Source organism: Rattus norvegicus, chromosome 8, assembly GCF_036323735.1.
Source record: "Rattus norvegicus strain BN/NHsdMcwi chromosome 8, GRCr8, whole genome shotgun sequence".
NCBI classification, from domain to species: Eukaryota; Metazoa; Chordata; class Mammalia; order Rodentia; family Muridae; genus Rattus; species Rattus norvegicus.
The window spans coordinates 15,067,150-15,092,928 of NC_086026.1; the positions used below are offsets into that span (position 1 = coordinate 15,067,150).

The window sequence follows — 25,779 nt, forward strand, 5'->3', positions numbered from 1 at the left end:
GGCAAGAAAAGCCTGTGAATACATAATGACCTACAATAAAATCAATAACCTTTGTGCAACCAGATTCCAATGTAAATGCCCTTGGGCTATTCTCCTGAGACATAATTCTTCTCCTGTTCAAGGACTTGCAAACATTACTAGTACCAGACTGTACAAAGTTCAGCAGCTGTTCATGGTTTTCTTTGACAGCCACATGCATTCTTAGGTTATTCATCTAAGGAGTTCATTTCCACGGACTCCCTCAGAAGTATCTGACACTTGCTTTCACCTTGGTACAAGAGAGCACACAGGATTCAATGAAGAAGAAAAGAAAGGATTCAGATAATAGTTAAAATGTCCCAGTTAATGTGAAAAGCAAGGAAATCACTTATTAACCTGCATTTTTAAAAGCTTGTGTTAAATTTTTTCTATGACAGTTTCATACATGTGTATGGTTCATTCTGATCACTATAATTCCACATACTCTGGTGTGCTGCCCACCCCTCCTAATCCTTCTTCCTACAATTCTTTTTTTAAAAATATTATTTGTGCTTTCTGAGATTCACTGAATTTAGACAGGATCATTTTTGTGATTGTGGATTTAGAACAGTCAGTTGGAGAATGGTATGCTTCTCAGAGGGCACACAGGTCATTGGGAATTATAATTATGGCTACTATAAAAACCTGAGACATGCTTATATGTTTTGACACTTCTCCTAAGATGATCTGTGTAATGTTGACTATGACTTTAAATTTGTTTACTTTGTGGGCAACAGTATATGTGAGGCTTGCAGTAAGGGTGCTACTGGTAAAGTGATATATGTCTGTGTCGGTTAGTTTCCTGTCTCCTCTATACAAGCTAATTTCAGAGTTCTGAGTATCATGACTATCAGTGAATGCCTATTTAAAGCAATAGCAATTTTTATACAGTTTGTTAATACCCAGGCATTGTGGTTTCTCTTAGGACGTTTCTTTAATTAGAAAGTGAACATATTACTAAAGCTATGTGCTTGCAGATAGGACCCTAGCATTACTGTTCTGTTAAAGACTCTACCAGCAGCTGACTGAGACAGATGCAGATACTTATAGGCAACCATTGAACTGGGGTCAGGGACCCCTATGGACCAGTTAGGGGAAGGACTGAAGGAGCTGAAGGGGATGGTAAACCCATAAGAAGACCAAAAATATCAAATCAGATCCCTGGAAGCTCCCAGAGACTAAGCCACCAACCAAAGAGCATACATGGGCTGGTTCATGGCCCCCAGCACATATGTAGCAGAGGACTGCCTTGTCTGGCTTCATCGGGAGAAGACGTGCCTAATCCTATAAAGTCTTGATGCTCCAGGGAAGGGGAATGCTGGGAGGGGATGAGGTAGGATTGGTGGGTGGTTGGGTGGGTGGGTGAGAAGCAGAGGTTGATGGGTGGGTCGGGGAGCACCCTGTCAGAGGCAAAGGAAGGGGAATGGGTGAAGAACTCAGAGTGGGACCTGGAGAGGGGCAACATTCAAATTAAATAAAAAAATTTAAGAAAAAAGAAAGTGAATATATGCACATTAAATGCACATTTTACATTTATCCCCAACTCTGTGTATCTAAATAACAACACAACAGAATAACATTGTTTTACTGTATTTTAAGATAAGTTCTTTGTCTACATCATTGATCTAAGTTCATATCTAGAACTTAGATTTTTGAATTCTCTTCTTTGAAGACAGTCACTAAGAACTCATATTTCCATGTCAAGTGCCAACATGGGAAGATTTCTTTCTGTTTTGTTCTGTCCTCACAATGATGGGCTGCCCAGAGCCTCTGAGCAGGAGTTGTCCAATGAGCCATTATCTCCAAAGTGAGCCTCTCATGAAACCCACTGAAATCTGAGGTGTGGAATTGAATACAAGGAACTATGAAGTTCAATGCCCTGAAAGGAGCACTGTGTAGCCCATTTACGGTTTAGTTCTTAGAAAACATATTTAAGTGTTTCATTAATTTTAACTTTCTGTACAAAAATATGTTTAACAGACAACATGGCTGGGCACCCACATGGCAAACTCCCACAGATCTGTAAATTCACGGGCAGGAGACATCCACACACATTAGACACAAAAGTGGAGCACAGACATGCATGTAAAATAAAATCAACATAAAGGGAAATATTTCTACCTCAAGTCCCAGCTATGTGACTCCTAGTTGTATACCCAAAAGATGTTCCACTGTATAGGACACTTTCTTAATTATGTCCATAACAGCTTTATCTGTAATAGCCAGAAAATGGAAACAAACTAAATATCCTTCAGCTGAAAATGGATAAAGAATATGTGATACATCTATACAATATAATACTACTCAGCTATTAAAAACAGACATCATGAATTCTTCAGGCAAATGGACGGAACTTGAGAATATCATCCTGAGTGAGGTATCTGAGATCCAGAAGCATGTGTATGGTGTGTATGCATTTACAAATGAACATTACCCATAAAGTGCAGAATAACCATGCTACAATCCACAGACCCAAAGAAACTGGGTAATAGGAGATTCGAAAGGAGAATGCGGGAATTCCACTTACAAGGGGAACTAAAGAGTCATCGCAGGTGGATGGAAGGAGGGAACTGGATGGGAGAGGAGGGAGGAGGGGAACAGGGATGGCAATCAGGTGTGGGGGTAGCTGGAGAGGTTTGGGAGTGAGAACGGAAAAGGGAGTGCATCTCTAGTGACTAGCTGGAGTCTTGGGAGTGGGGAGAATGCAGGGAGTTTATGGGGGTGACTCAAACTGATATTTCTGATATTTGAAATTGGGTCACTGAACATGACATTTTGAGATGAGTTAACCTATAGTCAAATGGTTAATGTAAAGAACTAGTACCTTCTTTGCTTCGTTCTCTCTTCATTTTCAATGAGAAATACGTAGCACCAGAAGAGGCTGATAACGGACAGTGTTTCGATAATGCTTATGTGTGGATTTTCAAAAGCCTATTAGGTATAATAGACAGAACTGGCAGGTCTGAAGAGCTGCAGCCCAGGCCGGGATCTAATTCTGCTCGGCTTACATTTCTTAATAATATGCAGATATGGTGGCTTATGTGGCCATGCATTTTCTTGTTCAAGTTGGTGACACACAGTCATTATCTCTGCCACACCATGGTAGAGCTTGCTGATTTTAATCATATCCCTTTGTTTATAATACATTATGACATAAAACATTTGACTTAATCTCCCAGAGCTTTTTTGGCATGAAGGTTCTATAATTCTTGTTAGAAGCATAAAATCCACAAAAATAAAATCTCATAAATGCTTTCAGAGGAACACATATTTTTAAAACCAAGTATATTTTCAGTGTAATTAGTGAGAACCTGCTTTAGATTTAAGCATCAAGTTTGTCTTCTCCCTCAATCAGCTACTGATAAATGTCACAAACATGTTAACTCGGGGGATCAAGTTTATACTCATGCTGAGCAGTTAAACGCCCATGCTCCTGAATTTATTTCTAACCAGTCGCTCTTCGTGGACAGATGATCCAGTTGAGACTTTATACACAAGTTACAAGTACTCAGCTGTTTCAGGTTTTATCTGGCTTGTTGGAATGTGAATATATATATATATATATATATATATATATATATATATATTATATATATATATGTGTGTGTGTGTGTGTGTGTGTGTGTGTGTGTGTGTGTGTGTGTGTGTCTTGGAATAATACTTATAAGTGTCTGAAATGACCAAAGTAGAAGGTATTGCCTTAGTATAAGCAGGCTAGATCATTATGGTGTTCTTGGTAAATAGCACAGTTTGAATAACACGGTACACATTACCCCTACAGCTTAATTAAAAACTAAACAAAAGAAAATGCATGATCATTTAACAACAATTTTTCTTCTTGAAAGTCTTCAATTTCTCATATAGTAAGTATTTACATGGCTCATTAAATAATAAAGCTTTTCTAGAAAGTACGGGAAGTCTTTGTAATTAAGAAGCTGAGTGGTTATCCCAGAAGATGGTATGAATCAAACATGCAGGAGGGTGGAGAGGGAGGGGATCAGCATTCGGAAAGGTACATCTGGAGGGACAGTTCAAAACATTTTTTCTAGTAGAATTGAAGTATACTCTACATAAATATTCCTGTTAATAATTATCAATAGGTCAAGTTTGTAGAAAGATTAAAAATTAAGAGTCCCCCAAACCAGAAGTTCCCAAACTGACACCAGACACCAGTGGTGTTCCCTAAAGAGTTAGATGCTTTGGAGACTACATCCAAGACACCATTGTGGATGCCAAGGAGTGCATGCTGACAGGAGCCTGACATAGCTTTCTCCTGAGAGGCTCTGCCAGAACCTTACTGATACAGATGACGATGCTTGCAGCTAACCATTGGACTGAGCACAGGGACCCCAATGGAGGAGTTAGAGAAAGGACTGAAGGAGCTGAAGAAATTTGCAACCCCATAGGAAGAACAACAATACCAACCAACCAGGATTCGCAGAGCTCCAGGGGACTAGACCACCAAACAAAGAGTACACATGGATGGACGCATGACTCCAGAAGCATACATAGCAGAGGACGGCATTGTCTGTCATCAGTAGGAGGAGAAGCCCTTGGTCCTGTGAAGGCTCGTTTACCCAGTACAGGGAAATGGCAGGGTGTTGAGGTGGGAGTGGGTGGGTGGGAGTGGGAACATCTTCATAGAAGCAGGGGGAGCGGAAAAGGGGACGACTTTTGAAATGTAAATATATAAAATAGCCAAGAAAAGAAAAGAAAAAGGAAGAAGACGTTTTTGTTCTTCTCAGTGAGGCACATAGGTTTGCAAGGAGACAGAGTGACAACATCCTGGGACATGAGAGAGATCTACACCAAGTCCCAGTGGTTCTGTCCCATCATTCCATGTGTCTTCTGAACATAAACATATCTTATTATCTGGTTAGGTTTTATTTTTTCTTTTTTAGATTTTTAAGACAGTGTTTTTCTTTGTAGCCTTGGCTGTCTTGGAACTCATTCTGTTGCCCAGGCTGGCCTCAAATTCATAGAGATCCATCTGCCTCTGCATCCCAATACTTGCATTAAAAACATACATCACCACTGACTAGCTGGCTAGGTTTTATAAAAACAATTTTCGCTGGCTGTGCACTTGCTGTGTATCTGAGACTGGTATTGACTTCCTGATTCTCCTTCATCCACCTGTAGTGTGGTAAAATGACAGAGAGTAGTCACCATACCCAGGAATAGTATCTACTTGTAAAGTTTATCCCATAAATCTTTATCGCAGTGTCTGGATTATAATCAGTATTTTATAGTTTGATCCCTACTACTGCAGCTTCTGATGACACGGAAAGTTGAGTAAAGTCAAACCTGTGGTCTTGAAATCACACCCTTTGTGGGCATTTGGCTTTGTTCCATCATAGGACCTATGCCTTTAGTCTTGACACAGCAAGCATTTACTTGGAGATCCATGCAATGTATTCCTTTTGATCTGAAGAGAAATTTCCAGCATATTTTAGAAAATGTAGCATTTTCTGAGTTTTTAAATTTGTTATTAAAATTGTCATCAAAACACACAGGAGGTAGGGGGCCCTTAGTACATAGCATCTACCTCAACTCCTATATTCTTGATTTGTAAGGGTAATCAAGGGAGAAAGAGGATAGAGTAGGTAGTTGTTGAATCAAATTTCCTGATATATATAGTATAAAACAAATGAACTGAAGAAATTGCAAGAGGAAGAGGGTTTGGAGAGATGGTTCTGTGATAGTGAACACATTTTGCTCTGCAAAGGACATCAGTTCAGCTCTCAGTAGCTATGTCTGGAGACTTACACCTGCCTCTCACAACAGCTCTAGAGGGTTTGATAGCCTCTTCTGGCCTTCACAGGGAATTTCACTCACATACACACACCCACACCAAGGCACTAATATATACATATAATTAAACATTAAATAATACTCCTAAAAACAAAGAAAATTTGCAGAGAGGAGACTAGCGTAGGAGAGGCTCCATTTGGAAGCAAGATTGGTGTTAGAGCATCAGCCCAGACATTTACTTAGTAGACAACCTTGTACTAATAGTCAACATCCCTTAGGTGTGTTTTCTGATCTGTGGAATGGGAGGAAGAGCGCCATTAGAGGCCTATAGCATACATGGGATAGCTAAAGCATGTGAAGAGGTTCAAGTGCTTAGCACAAAGCCTGAAATTGATGTATGGAATTACTCAGACTGTTAACAAATAGTTTCTCTTTAGAAAGGCATTTGTCAGAGTCAGCAGATTGCTTTGCAAGCTGCCTCTGAGACAGAGACATGCTTCTCAATTGTATTTTGGAGAAATTTGCCTGGACTAACGTTGGTTTTATGATTGAAAACTCCTCTCTGCCCCATGAACCATGCTGTTATTTTCTTTGTTCTAATTATTGAGATTTGGTTTTAGGGGTCTGTTGCTTGCTATAACTTCTGTCTTATTTTAATCTTACTGGGGACCATTTCTTTTACATGCTATAATTAAATTACTCATTGGCTTGGAGAAAGTCATAATGTTCACTTAGAATTTTCTTTTAGAGTTTACCAACTATTTCAGCAGAATACTTTATATTTTCTTTAAAATGGAGATGGAAAACTTAAATATTCCTTCCTTTTTATACAGCTGTATCTGACTACCGTGTACTTAATAATTGTGTCCAGTAAATAATTCAGTCCAAATCACTTTTGGCATGGCTTTTAAACTTCCATTAAATAACATTTACTGTCAATACATAGACTTTCAGAGAAAACTAATCCAGGCTTACCTTATATGGTATTATTATTTCTGTACATTTTAGCTATTTTTTTAATAATACAAGTAGAATACATATCCATCACAACAGGATTTTATTCTGTCTCCTCTATTAACTTTTGAAATTAGATATTCTCAATGGCTGCTGTGAGTACAGCTAAAGAGATCATAATGAACTGAATCTTTTTGTCACTTTCAGTGAGCCATGGAACCTCAGATGCTGGGGTGTGAGTGTGTAGAGAAAATGACAGGCTTGTGAGGAACTGGGTATCCAGTCTTACCATCCTACTGTATTCCTTTCTCCAGCTTGTCTAAGTGCTTTCTCTCCAACCCCAACTGCAAATAGGCATAGGCCACTTTCTTATAGAAGCAAATGGCAGAAGAACAAGACAACCGTTCTAGATAGCTTAGTGCTTTCTTCTTTCACCTGGAGACACGACATTGAGTTTTATATAAGAATACTTCATTTCACACCAAGCTACCTGAGAAGAAGTAAATGTTCATTCATAGAACATTTACATTTCTAGGGCTTAACAAGCAGGTTATGGGATGGTCACTGTGGGGGCAGGGGGTACTTCAGAAGGAAGGTGGACTTAGCTCAGTAGAATTAGTGATTCCTACATCCCCAAAAGAGCCCAAACCTTTGTAGAAAAAGATGCATGTTGACAAAACAAGTCTTGACAGGATCTAACACCATGTGAGAGACCAGAGAAATGACATCATCTATGCAGATATTTCCTCTTTTTTCTCATTGTCTAGGAAGTGCCAGTCAGAGTAGCAGAGCATGAGAAAGGGATCACAAAGAAGAGGGCAGAAGCAGATCACAGCTTCTCAGAGATGAGCTAGGAAGGGCAGAAGTGGGATGCATGAGAAATTCAAGTTTCGATTTAAATTGAATAGACTTTATATATTTGAAAATGAGACTTCCCTAGGACCCAATAGTACAGCAAAGTAGTTGGGACTGAGACAATAGATCAGAATTGTGTGTGTGTGTGTGTGTGTGTGTGTGTGTGTGTGTGTGTGTGTGTGTGCATGTGTGTGTGTGCATGTGTGTGTGCATGTGTGTGTGCATGTGTGTGTGTGCATGTGTGTGTATGTGCATGTGTGTGTATGTGTGTATCATTAATACATCTTGACACTTTCATCCATGTTTATAGATATATCCTGGTAGAATATAGTATGTACTTTTTGGTAACCTATTGGGTTCTAATGCAGTGACAGATTCATGGTCACACAGACAGCCTTGGTTAAACTTCATGAGACATATGACAAAACTGAAAGTCTGGAATATGAGTAAGATTAGTAGGGAGTTGCCAATAGTGGGAATGAGATAGAAGGTTAGTGTGAAGCAAGCTAACGGAGCATAGTAAGGCACAACGGTGGGAGGCGAAGGAAGCTCTTCTGCTTTGAGTTCCACAGGTCACCTGGTCTTCTCTGTACACAGGTGCATGAGGATAATACAATGCGAGCAGTATGCATCTGGGCAAGGTGTTTATCTGCACATGCATTTGATACTCCTAGCTGTAAGAACATCGATCTCTTAAATGCAGAGGTAAAATACTTTTCCTGTGTGGCCAGAAACATTTGTGTCATATTTTCCATTTCAGAGTCAAGAAAAAATTGTGGACAGAATTCAATGTGCTAGGCAGCCACAGAGCTATTTCTAGAATAAGCAAATTGATACGTAGTTTTTATTCAATACCTGGATTTTCTCTGCTTCTTTTGCTACAAAAACCAGAGGAAAAAAGTTACTTTGTGGAATAATATAAACTTGCCCTTACCTACTCAGTACTAGATAAGAAAAATGTAATGGTTGCCTGTGAGGGTCATAAGCAGGCCTTCAGCAGAGATGCTGAGCCCACATACATTTAGCTGAAAACCTATACTCAATATAAAAAGAGAATTTTGCATGCCCATCACTGCTTAAATTCCCATTTTGTAACATAACCCAGTTAGTAATGTGGTGATAATAGCATAGATATTAATATTCATATGTATTCTCTTATGTAATACTGTGATCAAGTAGGATGTTCCAGTCAGCTCTAATTATCAACTTGACACAGTTTTCAGAAATCTGACAGAGAAGACTGAATTAAAACATTGCCTAGATAAGATTAGTGCATGGGCACCTCTGTGTGGTATTGACTTGATTATTCATTGTTGTAGAAGGGTCCAGCCCATCAGGGATGGTACCATCCATTGATTCTGGTCCTGAAATGTCTAAGAAAGTCAGCCAAGCATCAACTGGTGATGAGCCTAGGAGCAAGCTGTCAGACAGCCTTTCTCCATGGTTTCTAATTCAAGTCACTGTCTAGACTTCCCCAGTGATAGACTGTGACCTAGAAGCAGAAGCCAAAGAAACCCTTCTGTCCCTGCTAAGTTTCATTTTGTCATGGTGTTTGCCCCAGCAACAGAAGAGTAGAGCATGGTATTTTTCTCATTTGATAAATAAGAATAAGAAAGACTTAGGCAACATTGCCTGTGTTGGACATGTAAGAAAATGACACAACAGAACATTAATTAAAATCTAAACTCACTTAACTCAACAATCTTCACATATATGTCACTATGTATAAAGACATGTTACCTGGTTAGCCACTCCCCCTTCCCCCTTCTAATCCCTCTGTGGAGGTTTCTAAAATGTAACTTGCAGAATGGTGGGTTTCAAGAAAAGAAACAGCTGCTACTATTGTATTCATTGTGTTTTTCTGTTTCAACCATCTCATATTTTAAAGATGCATTTCCTAATCCATAGTCATCTCTCTGGTGACATCTTTAAAATAACAAAACATTCACACTGTTACAGTCCAAATTTACACATTAGTTGAGAGAGCAGCACATTTCATTAATTAAACATGTTGTCTATTTATATCTTCCTCTCTGTATAATCTAATTAAAACTTGTAAGAAAATTGAAATTGCTCCATAAATATAAATGCACACCAAAGTAAAAATAGACATTTACTATGCTGGTTTGACCTCCTTATGCCAAGAAGTTGGACTGAATCAATTTATACATTTTTGGTTATAAAGCTTTTGATTGGTGTATATTCATTTACAAAGTACTGAATCTTATATGGACGCCATGATACAAGAACATAGCATACTTAGACAATGTTCTCTGGAGCTAACATACCCTATCCAATCAGTTATATTATCTTCAAAGACTACCAAAAGTGTTTTGATGAAATATCAATAAATATTCTACAGGAAAACTAAATCTTTCTTTCTTTCTTTCTTTCTTTCTTTCTTTCTTTCTTTCTTTCTTTCTCTTTCTCTCTTCCTTCCTTCCTTTCTTTCTTTCCTTCTCTCTCTCTCTCTTTCCTTTTTCTTTCTTACATTATTTCTTTTTTGTATGGAAAAGAACACTTTTAACAGTGTTAAAAGTTTTCATTTTTTTTGAAATTTAGATTTTTTTAATGAAGAAAAATTTACAGAGACATAATCGCTCATAATCTCAACATCCTGAAGTTCAGACCTGTTTTTCCCCCTATAGCTGTCCATTTTCAAAGTTTAGTTGGTCCATTAGAACAGTTCATCTTGAATATAAAATAGGTACTTAGCAGAGGCCGAGCGTGGCACTGCAGACTGCTGCCTCAGGATTTTGGTCTCTTTTAATCTGTGCTGCCTGAAGAAACAGCCGCAAAACTCAACACTTGCTTCTATGCCATCAGGAGCTCAAGCTGAATTTGTCGTTCAAGTACAAGCAGGGTGAAGCGGACAAAGCTCTTTCCCTACTTCACTGTAAGAGGCAAGCTCTTCGAGCACTTTTACGGCCATGACTTTCTTCTTCTATAAGACTTTAATGGAATAATGTATGTCATCTATGCAGATAGGGTAAAATGTAGAGACAGCAGTTCATGACTGAGGTAGCTCTAAAGCTCGACAAGGTCTTTGAAATGCATCACCTGAATATGATTTTAATTCAAACACATTAAAATGCAATGGTGGTTTGCTAACCAAAATTTAATAGCTCAAGTAGATTTATGCTTAAGAAGTTAGGAAGGGTTACTCATCCCAAATGGATTGTTTATGTTTAAAATGTGTATTTATAGATAGCCTCCAAATAACACACTAACCTTTGCCTTGATTAGACACAATTAGCGTGTGTAAAGTAAGGCAGTGTTCTTAGAAAATGCAGGCCTGTATTACTGCCGCCTGTCATTTCAGTTCCGCACAGTGAGCACAAAAAATGAAGAATGACCAACCTGTTATGGTTTTAGTTAATGAACACCTGGACACAATGAAAACATGGCTGAGTTTCTGGGTGTATGAAAATCTAACCAAGCAATTAATATTCACTTTGAAGTTCACACAATTTAAAGCGGAAAAGAGAAAAACATCATAAGAGGTAAGTTACCAAGCAGAAAGGTTGTTTTCTGTGGGTAACTTTTTGTATCATATTTAGAGTATTTTCACTTTCTGTTTTCTCAGCTGCTGTATGTCTATAAAAATAATACTGCGCATCTATTCTATAATTATGTCTTCCTTCCTCCTCCCTGCCTCTTTCACTTCCCTCTCCCTTCCTTTCTTTTAAATATACCTCCTATAACACAATATGCCCAGATGTGGTGGGGCGGTCTATAATTCCTGCACTAGGGTGACTGAGCAGAAGACTTATGGACTTTAGGGTAGGATGTATTGTGTACCAAGCTCCAGGCCAGCCTAAAAGGATCCTGTGTCAAAGAAACATAAAATACAAATATATATGTGTAAACATAAATACATAAAACATAAAACACACATATATATGTAAACATAAATACAGCAATAAGAAAGAAATACGTTGAATGCTAGCATCTGACACCATTTTACATTTCAAATATAGAACTATGAAGAAAATAGACATCTTGATGCTCAGTCCTCTTGTTGAGACTCATGCATAATATCTGAGGATAAAATATAATTCATTTATTTTTCTTTGTATCTGAAACCTTTCCTGTCCATATTTCTCTGTCGTGGTCACACTGTCTATGTCACATATTTGATGTTCACTTTTCTTCTAAGGGTCTTTGGTATTTTTAATATATGGTTTACTTATGTAGTTTGTTATACATGTATCTTATAGTATGGTATATGTATACAATATGAAAAGATCATACGAGGAGAAGTAGAATTACCATTTCTTTAAACACACAGTATTGTGAAACTGTCTATTTCTTTATGAAGTTAATAAGAATTTTACTGGATCATAAGGGGTAGATCATAGAACTGAGTACTTGGCAAGGAACACAATAAGAGCAGGAATTCAAGATTATTTTTGGCTATGTAAGAAATCCAAGTCCAGTTTGGGCTCTATGAGACTCTGTCCCACCCCCGAGAACTATAGTAACAACAAAACAAAAACATCTTATTAATAACGATTTCTTATACATGATAGCAGGATATCCTGATTAGGTTTAAAATAAAAGCTGTTAAAGATTAAAACAGAGACTGAAGTAACACCCATTCAGAGCCTGCCCCACATGTGGCCCATACATATACAGCCCACCCAATTAGACAAGATGGATGAAGCAAAGAAGTGCAGACCAACAGGAGCCGGATGTAGATCTCTCCTGAGTGACACAGCCAGAATACAGCAAATACAGAGGCGAATGCCAGCAGCAAACCACTGAACTGAGAATAGAACCCCCGTTGAAGGAGTCAGAGAAAGAACTGGAAGAGCTTGAAGGGGCTTGAGACCCCATATGTACAACAATGCCAAGCAACCAGAGCTTCCAGGGACTAAGCCACTACCTAAAGACTATACATGGACTGACCCTGGACTCTGACCTCATAGGTAGCAATGAATATCCTAGTAAGAGCATCAGTGGAAGGGGAAGCCCTGGGTCCTGCTAAGACTGAACCCCCAGTGAACTAGACTGTTGGGGGGAGGGCGGCAATGGCGGGAGGGTTGGGAGGGGAATACCCATAAGGAAGGGGAGGGGGGAGGAGGATGTTTGCCCGGAAACCAGGAAAGGGAATAACACTCGAAATGTATATAAGAAATACTCAAGTTAATAAAAAAAAATTAAAAGCTCTTAATTTCTTTTATATGGTAATTATGGTGGCCTTTAAACTAGGACTACTTATTCTGGAAGACTAGGGAGAGCCCTTTGTAAGCTATGAAGCAGATAGATGGCTCATGCAGCCGGCTTCTAAAGGCAGCAGGTCAAGCAGAAGCTCTGTCTGTCTTTTCAAAATGTAATTTGCACAGGTTAGGTGGTAAAGGCAGCAGAAAGAGTCTAAGGAAGAATCCTATAATTAAAGGCAGGGACAATCATTGAGGAATAAGATGGTGAGGGTGAGTTGATCTACTCTGAATTTTATGGATTCTCTTAGAAGAAGAAATTAATTGCCTCCACTTCATGTGAACTTAAACACAGTTCAAGGCTGGGAGAAAACTGGAGATTTTGTGAACACTTGTTGATGGAAGAAGTAACAAAAAGGGCTGAAAAGAAGGAAAACAAAATAATTATTATAAAGGATGCAGTTTTAGGACACTAGGAAAATGCATCAGGTAAGTCTTGAAGCAACTTTGAGTGTTTACCTTGCTTTCAGAGTGAGGAGAAGTGTATGGAACAGGAGTTTCACACCATGACTCTTACCTGCCTCGTTTGTGCGGATCATTCGAGATGGAATGCTTGGATCTCCTGTCCCAATTGGATTGGTGGCCACCACTCGGAATTCATATTCTACCCAGGGGTTTAGGTCCACAGCCATCGCTGACTCCATGTCTCCTGTGATGACTTCAGGGACTATAGAGAAGAAGCACATTTCACATCATGAAGAAGCTGGAGAAATACTATAACTGTATGTTAGTCAGTGACGTCATTGTTAATTGTTCCTACTTCCTTATTGCATGAGATTATATGATCCTACTTTCTTGTAATACATGATTATGAGCCTCCAGTATCACAACTAAGATAAAGTGAACTTTCAGGAAGTGAGCACCGTGTATGCTGGTGCCGTTTGCAGGCCACTGGAATTCTTCTCATTTGGCTACTGAAGAACTTAACGTTATCTACACTAAAACTCATTTCCTCACCTGCAGCTCTAGAAGAGAGACTAATTCACTCTAGAAACAATTTTTCTTCCATTTCTAGGAAGATTTAAAAAGACTTTTCCAGTTCTTGCAAATATATTTTGTCTCCTGTCCATAACAACAAATTCGGAATGTATCCTAATTAGAAATGACAGCACGTAATGAATGGGGGCAAGCTTGAATCTCTTCATGGAGTGACTTTTGTACTATGCTTTGATTCGGTCGGAACCTGAAACTTCTTAGGAGTTGTCTGTACAGTTGTGTCCCATCTGTTCTTGACTGCTTATCAGACCATACAAGTTGTCCCCCCACTGACACTGTAATTCTCCAGGTTGGCACCGACCTTTATGTGTTTAAAACCAATGATAGATTTTAGTCCTAAGTGGACATATGAGCACCATAAGCACACTCGACTGCCTTCTCTCTCCTTTGGCATACTTTCTGTTTTCCAAAAAAGAATTCCACTGGACTTCATTTTTATGTCACAGATTACTCCTTCTCAGTCATTTTTCCCTGGTTCATCTTTGTCATGTGCTTTTGCAACTAGAGTATTCCATTGCTGGACTTTAATAATCTTCTCTGATTTATACTTATTATCTTAGAATTGGTATATTCCCTGATTTGTGTGTGTGTGTGTGTGTGTGTGTGTGTGTGTGTGTGTGATGTACCAAGGGGTGCATATGACTATGCCTGGGTACATACTACACACTTGTAGCAACCAGAGCAAGATGTCATCTATCTTCCCCTACCACTCAGTGCCTTACTGCTTTGAGATGAGGCACTTCAGTGAATTGGAATCTCACCACTTGATGAGGTGTGGGACTTGAGTTTTCAGGATGCATCTGTCTCCATCCCTCAGTTCAGTAACTATAGGCATGTGCAGCCAGGTCCCATGTGAGTGCTGAGCATTTGAACTCAGGTCCCCAGTCTTACACAGCAAGTTCCATCGTGCCTTCTAGCCAGCCTCATGTTTCAGTATATTTTAAGCGTAACTCATGCATCAATTTATAATGTAATTTATTAACTCTAAAGTTTTGTTTTTCCATAAGGGATGTACTTGCAGAAACATTTGAAACATAGTTTCAAAAACAAGCAAACAAAATAAATTGCAAACAAATTGGTCTTCATCAAGGCAAGAATTTTGGTTTTCAATATTGAAGAGATTAAAGACAATGGATTTTCTCCAGGTAAGAATACTTAATAGCTTTACTGGCATCTTTTCATAAAGATACTGCTGCTGGAGCCGTGGGTATACATTGCTTTCAAGGAAAATACATGAACCACAGAGAAACTAATAGAAGTGTTTAAAGACAGCCAAGAAGTACATGCTGAATAGGAGGAGAATCCCACTGGAATGGGTTTTCTAGTAAAATCATCACATCCGATAATTTAATAAAATACTTGACAAGCTAGTCAAATTGCAGAATTTATTCAGCCAATTGGCTCATGTAAAACATGTCCATAGAGAGACAATAGAAACCAATGGTAAATGCTTCAGAGACATCCTGGAGTTATACAAAGAAAGATACGTGATGCCTTTGGTTATGGGTGATTAGATAATCTTAAATGTACACAGGGAAAAAAACAGATCACCTAAGAATTTTCAGTAGCATGAAGACTATCACATTTTTAAGGCACAATTAATTTGCTTAATTCGAAAAGGGACCCAAAGATGAAATTGTTTCTCCCTCCCAAAGACTCTTTCATAATTTCTTCCAAATGCACAAATTAGTCTTATTTAATTTTGGATGTCATTGCAGGCAAAAGGATTTAGAAGCCAATTCTACAATGTGAATTTGTAAGTCCATTCTAAGATGTGCTTAGTTAGAAAACTCATGCTGAAATTTTTGTTTTGATTAACAAAAAGTAAGGAGCTCACTTTCATTTTGGTACATAAAAGAATGTTAGTTGTTTTCCAAGTAGCTTAGAAGTTATATTGATTTATCAAAAATTTTAAGCTGTATACTCTAATATATATGTCAGGATTAGAAGTTATTTATATGAATTATTTTATATTATGAGAACAATTTCAAAAACAAGAAACTGTCCATAGAGATGCTATACAGTTAGGGACCCCCTCCCCATTACAGGCATTAAAATTATGACTAGATTAGGCACAGGGCTAAAGCCAAAAAGCATTAACAACAGCTTCTTCGGAGCACCAAGGGCTTAAGGACTCCTTTGTGCACTTGTGCTGGGGATAGTGTGTCTTCACCACTATTTCAATGAACTTTGAGTTTTGGTCAAAGGAATCAGATGAAGAATCAATTTGGGAGATCCTTTACTCTATTAATGATAGAGAAAATGCACACTGACAGTACCATAATTTTGGAAAATGCATTTATTTACAAATAAAGCATAATATTAGTCTTTAAAAATAAATACTTCCTGAAGAAAATTAAATCAGAGCTACAAGTTAAAACTATTTCCAGTGTTAAAATTATTTTAGACAGATAAAGATATAGCTTTCTAGCAGAGAATTATCAACAACACAAAATAACTTTTCCTCCTAATCTTCCTGTAGAAACGGGTGCATCAAGAGAACAACAACAACAAAGAGATGGGCAGGAATCAGAATAAGTAACTACAGAACATGAATCCATGGGTTTACTCGGCAAAGTATAAGACACACTGGATGAGGAAATCACTCAGTGACTCAGGGAGAAATATATGTACTCTAAGCATGTCTCCCAGAAGTAAGTTGAGCCGTCTGTGTGACATCCAGTGGCAGGATGGTGGCACATGTGAGAATACAGCAGATACACAATTGATTCTATGTCACAGCTTCAAAGCAAGGTCTTTGAGGAGTCACAGAAAAATCAAGATAGAAAACTGAAAAGAGTGGATGAGAATTCTTGAACCAATCTGCTTATGAGATTTGAATTTGTATTCTTCTCATGCTTACTAACCCAGATCATTTCTTTCATTTTGGGGCTACAGTTGTCCTATACAGTTATAGTGGATCCCAGAATGAGGGTCGTGCTTCAAATATTTATGGGAAACATGTGCATACACAAAGCACACTATAATATAACCATCATGATGTATAAATTCATGCAGCAACCTAGTATTAAGTAAGATGTGCATTAAGTTCTATTGGAAAATATATTTTCTCTCAGCCCAATTGTAATCTGAGTGAAGCTTAATGTACCAAAGTCCCACTACCTAGACACCATAGACCGTGCTATAGGCATAGCATTCCACTTTAGTTTCATTCTTAATGAACTCACACATCATCTCGATGATTCTCACATTACTTATTTATACTTGTTTGAGACCAGGTTTTGATATATAGCCCATTTGGCTGCAATCTTTGTATGTAGCCTGGTCTGGATTAAAACACATGGCAGCCATCTTGCCTCTGCTCCTCAAGGGCTGAGATTGTAGGGATCTACCATTATGTCTAGTTTGACTTTTATATTTTACTTCTAAGTAGACGAATTGACTCTAAAATACAGCAGAAACAATCATCCCCACACTGTGTGGATAATTGCTTCTGAAAACTTCCTTTCTGGTCTTAGAGTTTATTTGGACGTGATGCTAAATCCGTATCTATTAGCCATTGGCAGTTAGACTTTCTGTATCATTGATACACTTCCAGTAACATTAGCAAGCTTGGGAAACATTAGTTTATAACATTGAGAGGAAATTACTAGTGATTAAAATAATTAAAATGATGAAACTAAAACAGAAAACACATTAAAAACACACATTATGATGATGCACTGTTTTACGACACACAGTTCATGTTAAATTTTCATTTTATAAATAAAACTGACATGGAGTTCTAAAGACACTTCAGAAGTTTCTGAGATGTGGGAAGTTATATATCCCAATCCTATGTATAAGTGTTTATATAATAGAATGCAAAAAATTCCCTAGAGTTGGATCCTGAAAATGACTGTATATCAAACTGATGAATTCCCAGGGAGCCCTGGAGCTTACCCAAGAGCCTTGCTCAATGTCCCATTTCTGGTTTGATGACTGTTCTTGAGTCATATACAGTATGATAATTGAGGGAAGCTGGGGAGTGGCTCCACAGGGATTTTGTGCATAATGCAATTTTTTGCCACTTATTTGTGAATCTGAAAGTTAGTTTAACACACAAACAGAAACACAATGTGGCTCTTTCTTTGCAAACTGTGAACAGAAGAGAGGAAGGGAGCTTGCTTTTAAAAGGCACAGGGAAGTAATTCACAGTGGAGATCAATATAAAGAATAATTTATTTCTACAGTTGTCAAATGATTTTGAGTGAGCTTTAAAGTAAATGTACCTGCTGCTCCAAGATATTGTTTTGTGTGTGTCTGTGGACGTCTTACCTGTCTTCACTGTTTGCCAGCCCAGGGAGAAGGGGCTGCGAGCCTGAAGGTTGTAGGAAGAGATGGGGCTGTGGTTGTCAGTTGCTGGACTCCATGAGAGAGTGGCTGTGCTTTCTGTGATCTCCTCCACTATGACCACTCCAGGTGGCCCTGGGGGACCTACAGGCAAGACAGTGGATAAAACTAAGTGCAAAGAATCTTAAGCAGCCACAAGACATATTCCAGTGTGGATCTTATCAGATGATGTGATTGTCTTAACAAAATAAATACTTAGTAATGAAATTTGACAGCAGAAATTTATGGGATACAAGTTATTTTCTAGACTTTCTTTAGATGAACTTAATTATGTATTATATTTTCTCTGACACTTTGTGCCTGGAGGCAACTTTCAATTAGTATTATATTTTATAGAAAAAGGAAAAATAATCAGAAGCAGACAGAAAGATATGAATGTCAATATGGACTGTGGTTGTTAAAATCAATCACAACTAACAGGCAGAGGCAGCAACAGGCGGGCAATGCTTCAGGAGCAGACACACTACACACTACACACTAAAGAGCTGTAGGTGGAGCGAGCTAGTGTTGTGCCTCAGGAACCTTACAGTGTGCAAGCCATGTGATGTGTTCTCTTGAACGACTCAAACTTTTGCCAAGAGGATGCAGAGCATTTTGAAATAGTGGTACTACAGGAAATGTTAGGTTATCTACGAAAAGTGAACCATACACAGTGCTCTGTGAAAGTTCAAAGGAGACTATAATTATGTTGCTTTGGGGTAGGTGATGCAGTAGAGTGGAAATGCGTCAGAGCAGTTTAGATCATTTTTGTCTTTAAGGGAGCGTATGGAGCAGAGACAACTGGTAGGCGCGGAGGTAGACAACCCCTGTCTGCACCCCTGTCCTGTTTTGTTTTCAGGAAATAACTAGAATACAATTTCAGGAGAAATGTCCCACTAGTTAATTATGCTTAAAAATCAATTTTAAGTGCATTAAAATGTATACCTATTTAATTTTTATTGACTAAAGGAAACAACAGTTTTCTTGTTGTTATACTGATGTCCCCTAATGTGGACTATGCAAGTTGTAGAATTGTTTCTATATTACATGAAGGATATATACCTAGACATATTTTAAGTTACTAACCTATTAATTGTTATGCATGTGGCAAAAAGCTTTCTGGATTTGATGATCAAGATATCTATGAACTAAAGAAAGGAACAGTGAGCTAGAGCACTTTAAAGCTATGCCATGCAAATGGCAATTTTAAGAGATAGAATCTGAACATTCTTCACTAAGCAGCTTTCTGAGAGCTGAGGACTGAAAGTGGGAGACTCTTCTATCACGACGGTGATAGAGTTGGGGTTGTGAACAGAGGAGCAGTGCAAAGCCTTGAGAAGTGGCAGTTCTCCCTTTAAGTGAAATGATGAAAGAAACAGCGAAATGATGAAACACAGAATGACTTTGAAATAACAAGAAACCCAGAGCTCATTCTGAAAGGTAATCATTCCTTTCTTCACTGAGCCCTGAAAATGGAGGGTGCGTGTATGTGAAAGTGAGCCTGGGGACTGGAGGGCATCAGGAAAGGCTTTGAGAAGATATGCAATGAAAGGAAGCATGAGAGAATCGCAATGCTTTTTCAGGGTTAGCTGGATTGTAGCATCTTGAAGGAGAAACTGAATAAAGAAGCAAAGTGTGAACAGTCAGAACCAGGTCTAGGAAAGAAGTTAGAAGGAAAGGTTGAAGTTGGGATAAGCTTCACTGCTTGTCACCAGCGATGTAGAAGATGTGAGTTATTATAGGATTCAGGAGAAGCCATTCAGGTACTAATGGCTTAGAACAGCACAGAGACATTGGGAAACTGGATGACTACAGAAAGAAAGCAAAGAGTAGAGTTTGTGTTGTGAAGGGCGATTCACAGAATTTGTGACATTATGTGTGTGTGGAGGTGGGATAGTTTTGAATGGAAAACTGGTATGTGGGCAAAAAGTGAAGAATATGATTATTAGTGTGGATAATCCCAGGCTTTAAGAGTCAAACAGTGTTTGACATTTTAACTGTTATGGGTAGAGTCCAATGGTCATGGGCCAGCCTAGCTTGAAAAGAGGAAAGGAGTAGACTCCACTTTTCAGTGAAGGAATGGATTGCACTGACAGAAAGGGAAGGGAATGATGCCAGTCACCCTATGCATGGACTTCCTAATGCTTGCCGTTCTGCGTATGACTATAGTAATGCACAGCAATGTCTGTGTTGAAGTCATTAAAGTGGCATAATGAGGAAAAGAGAAGAGACACAGGGGTTGAAGGAGGTATTTAGGAAGGTGTTAAACTGTAGACAGGAGCATAGGGAAACATCTGTAAGAACAATATGATTATGCCAAAATTATGATCATTATTTTATTACTACAATGATACCAATAGATCCCATATTCTATCTAGCCTATAATACATTAAGGAAACATATGTTTCCTAGACATTAATTATTACTTTACTATTGTTGGTTTTACTACTTTAGAGAGGTGACCAAGAACTTCAAAGAGACCATTCAGTTGATAATTATTCAGGCAGCATATTCGGTTTTGTGCTTGGCACTGGAAATGCGAACATTTATCTATTCTAATGAAAAGAAATTACTTGCCACGGACATTATACGAGTGGATAGCTGGGGTGAGCTATAAGTATGGATCTGATAACAAAATCTGATTTTGGATAGACCTTCTTTTAACGATGGATATGGAAAAGAGTCTCCAATGAAGGAAGGAAAGAGCAAGTGTGTGATAAAGAAGTATGAAGTATGCAGTAGAGGAGTCTACTCCTTTTCCCTTCTGAAGTTGAGCTGGCCCATGACCATTGGACTCTATCCATAACAGTAAAAATGTCAAACACTGTTCAACTCTTAAGGTGAGGTCTTTGGGAGCTTTTTGATATTCCTCCATCCTTCTGAAATAATTGTTAGGGTTTAGGCTAGTAGGCAGTTTTGAACTCAAATTATTCTGTAAGAAACTCCAAAGCCATTTTGACAGAGGCATGAATAGAAATAAACATTAGCGTGTTCCCAGCTTTCCCATGCAGTCAAGCCCAGGCACAAGACACAATAGAGGCAGCCTTCAAAGACCTCCTGCTTCTGCAGGCATGTGTGTAAGAAAATATTATATGGATTGGTTGAGCTTGTCAGCTGCTTAAGTCCGGAGAGATGTGGTACATGAATCTTTAAAGTGACTCAATTTGAAGACAATGATGACTAATTGAAGCACGCTTCAAAATTATTTACTGTGTGGGTTTGCTTATAAGAAACTCTGAAGAAGGGCTCCTGAGAGGCTTTTAAAAACAGTTTAAAAGTTTTGATGATGTGTTTATATAAGAGATCATGGTTAAATTTATTTCTTTATCTCATCTACAATATGCCAGTATTCTGTTAAATTTCAGCATTCTATTTATGTATCTCTTCACTGGACATTTATTTACCAATGCCTACATGCAAGCTTAAGGCCATGTGGGGAATGAGTATCTGCAAGGGATTTTTTTCCTTCTGCGTACTGAAGTTCAAGGAAGATGATTAGCATATTTTAAGATTATGGTTAATAATTATTCAGTATTTTCTAATGCTTCAACTGCAATATTGCTTTATTCTTCTTAATATATCTTCAAGAACTTTATTTGCATCTACTTACCAAACTATATTTTGTAGCAAAATAACCAGTAACAAAGATTTATGCATCTATTACACTATCATGGCTGATCACTCATGTATAATTGTAAATCATTATACAACTGATTGTTTAGTAATCATGTAATATTTAAATTATAAATTCTTGTGACACAATGTTAAGCAGTCATTAAGTTAATATTAGAGTCTATTTAATGACATAGTCTTCATGGAGTTGAAAAATGTACAATGCAAAATTGTATATAGTAATTCGCCAAATATGCAGAGAAAAATACTAGAAAGTAATGCATTAACTTATTACTTGGAGATGAGAAAATAGCACATCTAATCTTTATTTTTATGCATATTTCTTTTTTAAAAATGTATTTGTTGCTTTATGTGTGTGAGTACTCACTTACATGTATGTATGTGAATCACTGAAGGGTCAGAGAAGGCATTGAATACTTGGGAACTGTAGTTACAGATAATTGTTAGTCACGGTGTGGGTGCTGGTAACCGACCCTGGTCCTCTGTAAGAGCAGCCAGTGCCCCTCAGCACCTAGCCTGCCTCCCTTAGCTTCCCGGACTTGTTTCTTTTCAGTCCTCAGTGTGAGAGTGCTACTTCTAAAATGACTTTTGGGTTACTCTTTAGAGCAATGGTTTTCAACCTATGTCATGATCCCTTTGGGGAGTCAAAAGTTCATTTACAGGAGTCACCTAAGACTATTAGGAAACATTACAATTTATAACAGTAGCAAAATTACAGTTATGAAGTAACAACGAAAATAATTTTAGAGTTGGGATCACCACAATGTGAGAAAATGTTTTGAAGGGTCACAGCATTAGGAAGGTTGAGAGTCACTGTTGTAGAGGAAGTAACATTCTGCTGTCCCAAGGATAACATGCTTAACAAGGAGACATCTACTGAGTGCCACTGTATTTGATGGGGGAGATAAGATTAGTTTTCAACATGCACTGTGTTAAAAAGCAGTGGCGAAGACAAGCTTTTCACACAAAGATATACCAGGCAATGTCTACCATTTTCAAGTGCTCCAGAGTGCATTTTGTCTGCATGTATGCCTACATATCAGAAGAGGGCATCGGATTCCATTACAGATTGTTGTGAGCCATCATGTGGTAGCTGGGAATTGAACTCAGGACCTCTGGAAGTATTCTTAACCAATGAACTATATCTCCAGCCCCAGGGACTAAACCACCAAAGAGTATACCTGACTCCAGATACATATGTAGCAGAGGATGGCTTTATCTGATATCAATGAGAGGGGAGTAAGGCTTGATGCCCCAGTGTATGGGGATGCTAGAGTAGTGAGGCAGGAGTGGGAGTGGGTAGGTGGGTGGAGGAGCACACTCATAGAGGCAAAGGGAAGGGCAGATGGGGGGATGGGATGTGGAGCTTTTGGAGGGGTAACCGGGAAGGGGATATCATTTAAAATGTAAATAAATAAAATGGTGTTTTTAAAATATGCATTTTGTACCTCATGCAACAGTTATTCCACTAATTGTAATCATTTGCCTAAAATTTACACTGTTATGAATAGCCAAATTGTTACTTGATGTGTATCAGGCCCTTGGAAAATATTTCTGAAAGAAAGGATGAAGGGTGGAAAGATGGGGAATGATAAAAAGATGGCGGTTGCAGAAGGTTATGTTCTGAATTTGCAGTGCTGAATAACAAAGGAAAAGAATGTTTTAAAACATGACTATCATGTTGTACAGGGAGCTTATGTAACAGTTTCTTTTTAAAAGCATATTTGCATTAGTGATTTTTTTTTTTTAGTCAGGTTCAGAATGGCAATAAAAATGACAGAATAGCTACCAAATGGAGAAGAAGGAAAAAAGGGATTTCATGGTAAGCCTTGTTAGGAACTTTGAGCATTGTAGCCTATGGGAAAATAATTTTCCCTTATAAATATGAAATCCTTATAAATATGAAAGATTTCTTATGAATAGATCATCGCAATGCTACTCTAAAAAAATCTGGTGGTGTGATTTCCTTTTTAAGAAAAATTAACCATAATTTTCAGCTATAATAGAGGTGAAAACAATTTACTGTTATTATATTAATATTGGCTTATCAATGCTTTATTCATAAAGAAAATATTTTTAGACAATATATGCTGACTGCTGGCTCAATTAGCTTCCTCTTTATATTTAGAGTGAGTGAATTCATTAACATATTAATGCATCAACTGTCTTTGTTTTTAAAGTTTGATCCTAATGGCCCTGTTTTTTTTTTTTTTTTCTGGTTCTTTTCATTTTTTTAAATCAAATTAGGTAGTAAGCATATTTTTTTCTGAAATGCTTTTTCAGCTAATTTACAGAAAATCATCTTTGAGAGTAGATTATTGAAAGACAAATTCCTCAGTTTGTGAGAGTGGCTAGTGTCTACACATGAGCTAGGCACCACTCATCCTGTAGGAATCTCAGAATATTTTATAAGGAGCCGAAAGGACAGAAGCACAGTCATCAGGACTCCACCCCACAAGCAGAGAGATGCTACTGTTATGCTAAATAGGAACACTGTTGTTGATGAACAGGAAGACTGACAAGGATATTTTGTTGGGAAAGCGACTGCTTACAATGGCAGCCATGGATTTTTTTTATGTCCCCATGCTGAGGATTCCTTAGCAAAGGAGAAGCAGAAGCCACGTGATTCTGGGCTCAGTGCTCCCTCATTAAGGTCCCTGAGAAATGCTATGATGTGAGAATACCCTCATTCTACTGCTCGCTTGAAGAGTTTCTTTTCCTTTCTTTCTCTTTATTTTTAATTGCAAAAAGGACTGGTTTTATACAATGAATTCTGATCATTCTTCAGACACTGTGGCAGCTTTCGTAGAACCTGCCTATGTTCAAGTCAGAGCTGAGAGGGGATATTGACCTGGGTTCCATCTCTAAGCAAGAAGCTATCAGCCCTTGGTACCTCCTGGCAAAACCTTTCCTTTTCTCAATGAGCTGCTGACTTTGCATGGGGAAAAGGATCTGTCTCCTTGAAACTTAAATCTTGTTAGTATTCTGATAGTGACTCGAAACAAGGACCGCCTACTTCAGGCATTAATTAGGTAGCATGAAAAAGCCTGAGAATTTTTAAGTAACTGGAGCTATCCATTTGGATTCCATTCTTTTTCTCATCAGGAAGTTGTGTCCTTTAGCCCCAATCTGATGTTAAGAGAGCTCAACTGCTTTTTGGGGTACAGTAAAAGAATGGAGGCAGGGATAAACTTCAGTCCACAGCCAGGAAATTAGTCAGGTGATGACGTTGGGATTATGGCCTTGCTGTGGTATTCTTTTCCACTCTCCCTGACAGTCTTGGGCAGCAGTCGTGCAGCAGGCTTTAGAGTTTGCTTTCTGTCCAGTACTCCAGAGAGGAAATGAAGAACCCCTCCTCAAGGGTATAGCCGCCTCTATGTCAAGTCTCTAGAAATCTCTAGACTAATGATCGTACGTTCTTCCTGATTCTAAGACTTCATTTTTCAAAAATATACCAGTATGAGGCATTATTTTTATATTATGAAATAATTCAGTATATTTTCATCTTTTCTATGTAGCAGGGCCATCCTAGACTTTTTCCCACAGTGAAAATTTTAAGAGGAAGAACTGAAGTCTCTGGAGCTACAAATATTAAATAGAACTAATTTTTAAGTTCTTTAAAATCTAAAGTGAAAATTTGATATAAATAACATCTTTTTTGACATTTCATTTATGCATATGCTTTATCTTATTGCCCTCTGAACTACAAAAACACCTCAGTTCTATGGTCAGTTCTGTAAATATTGGGTGAAGACTGAACATCTACTGAACTCACACTCAACTCTTCTGTAGGTAAGAGGAAAAGGATGTGGCCATTACTGAAGAAAAAAAAAGGTCCTACACATGTTCCACAAACACATGATGAAGATTGCACTTAGCTACTACCTGTAATATGGATAAATGAACCCAAAAACTACAGAGAACTAGTTTTATATTTTTCATGTAACTTCCTCATTGGCAAAGAGCCACCATTACAAAGGGACAATGCTGGATTGTTAAAAAAAAGAAAGAAAGAAAC

At 38.1% G+C, this 25,779-nt stretch overlaps 1 protein-coding gene across 5 annotated transcripts in view; it reads right to left on the reverse strand.

Moving 5' to 3' along the window:
- Positions 1–25,779, reverse strand: part of Cntn5 (contactin 5) — a 1,231,995-nt gene that overhangs the window by 49,726 nt on the left and 1,156,490 nt on the right. For 4 of the 5 annotated variants that reach the window (XM_017595409.2, XM_017595411.3, XM_017595408.3 and 1 more), the window contains 2 exon segments: positions 18,075–18,233; positions 13,318–13,467 (listed from right to left, as the gene is read on the reverse strand). In XM_017595409.2, coding sequence (XP_017450898.1) covers positions 13,318–13,467; positions 18,075–18,233 — 309 coding nt within the window. 5 annotated transcript variants of the gene reach the window in all.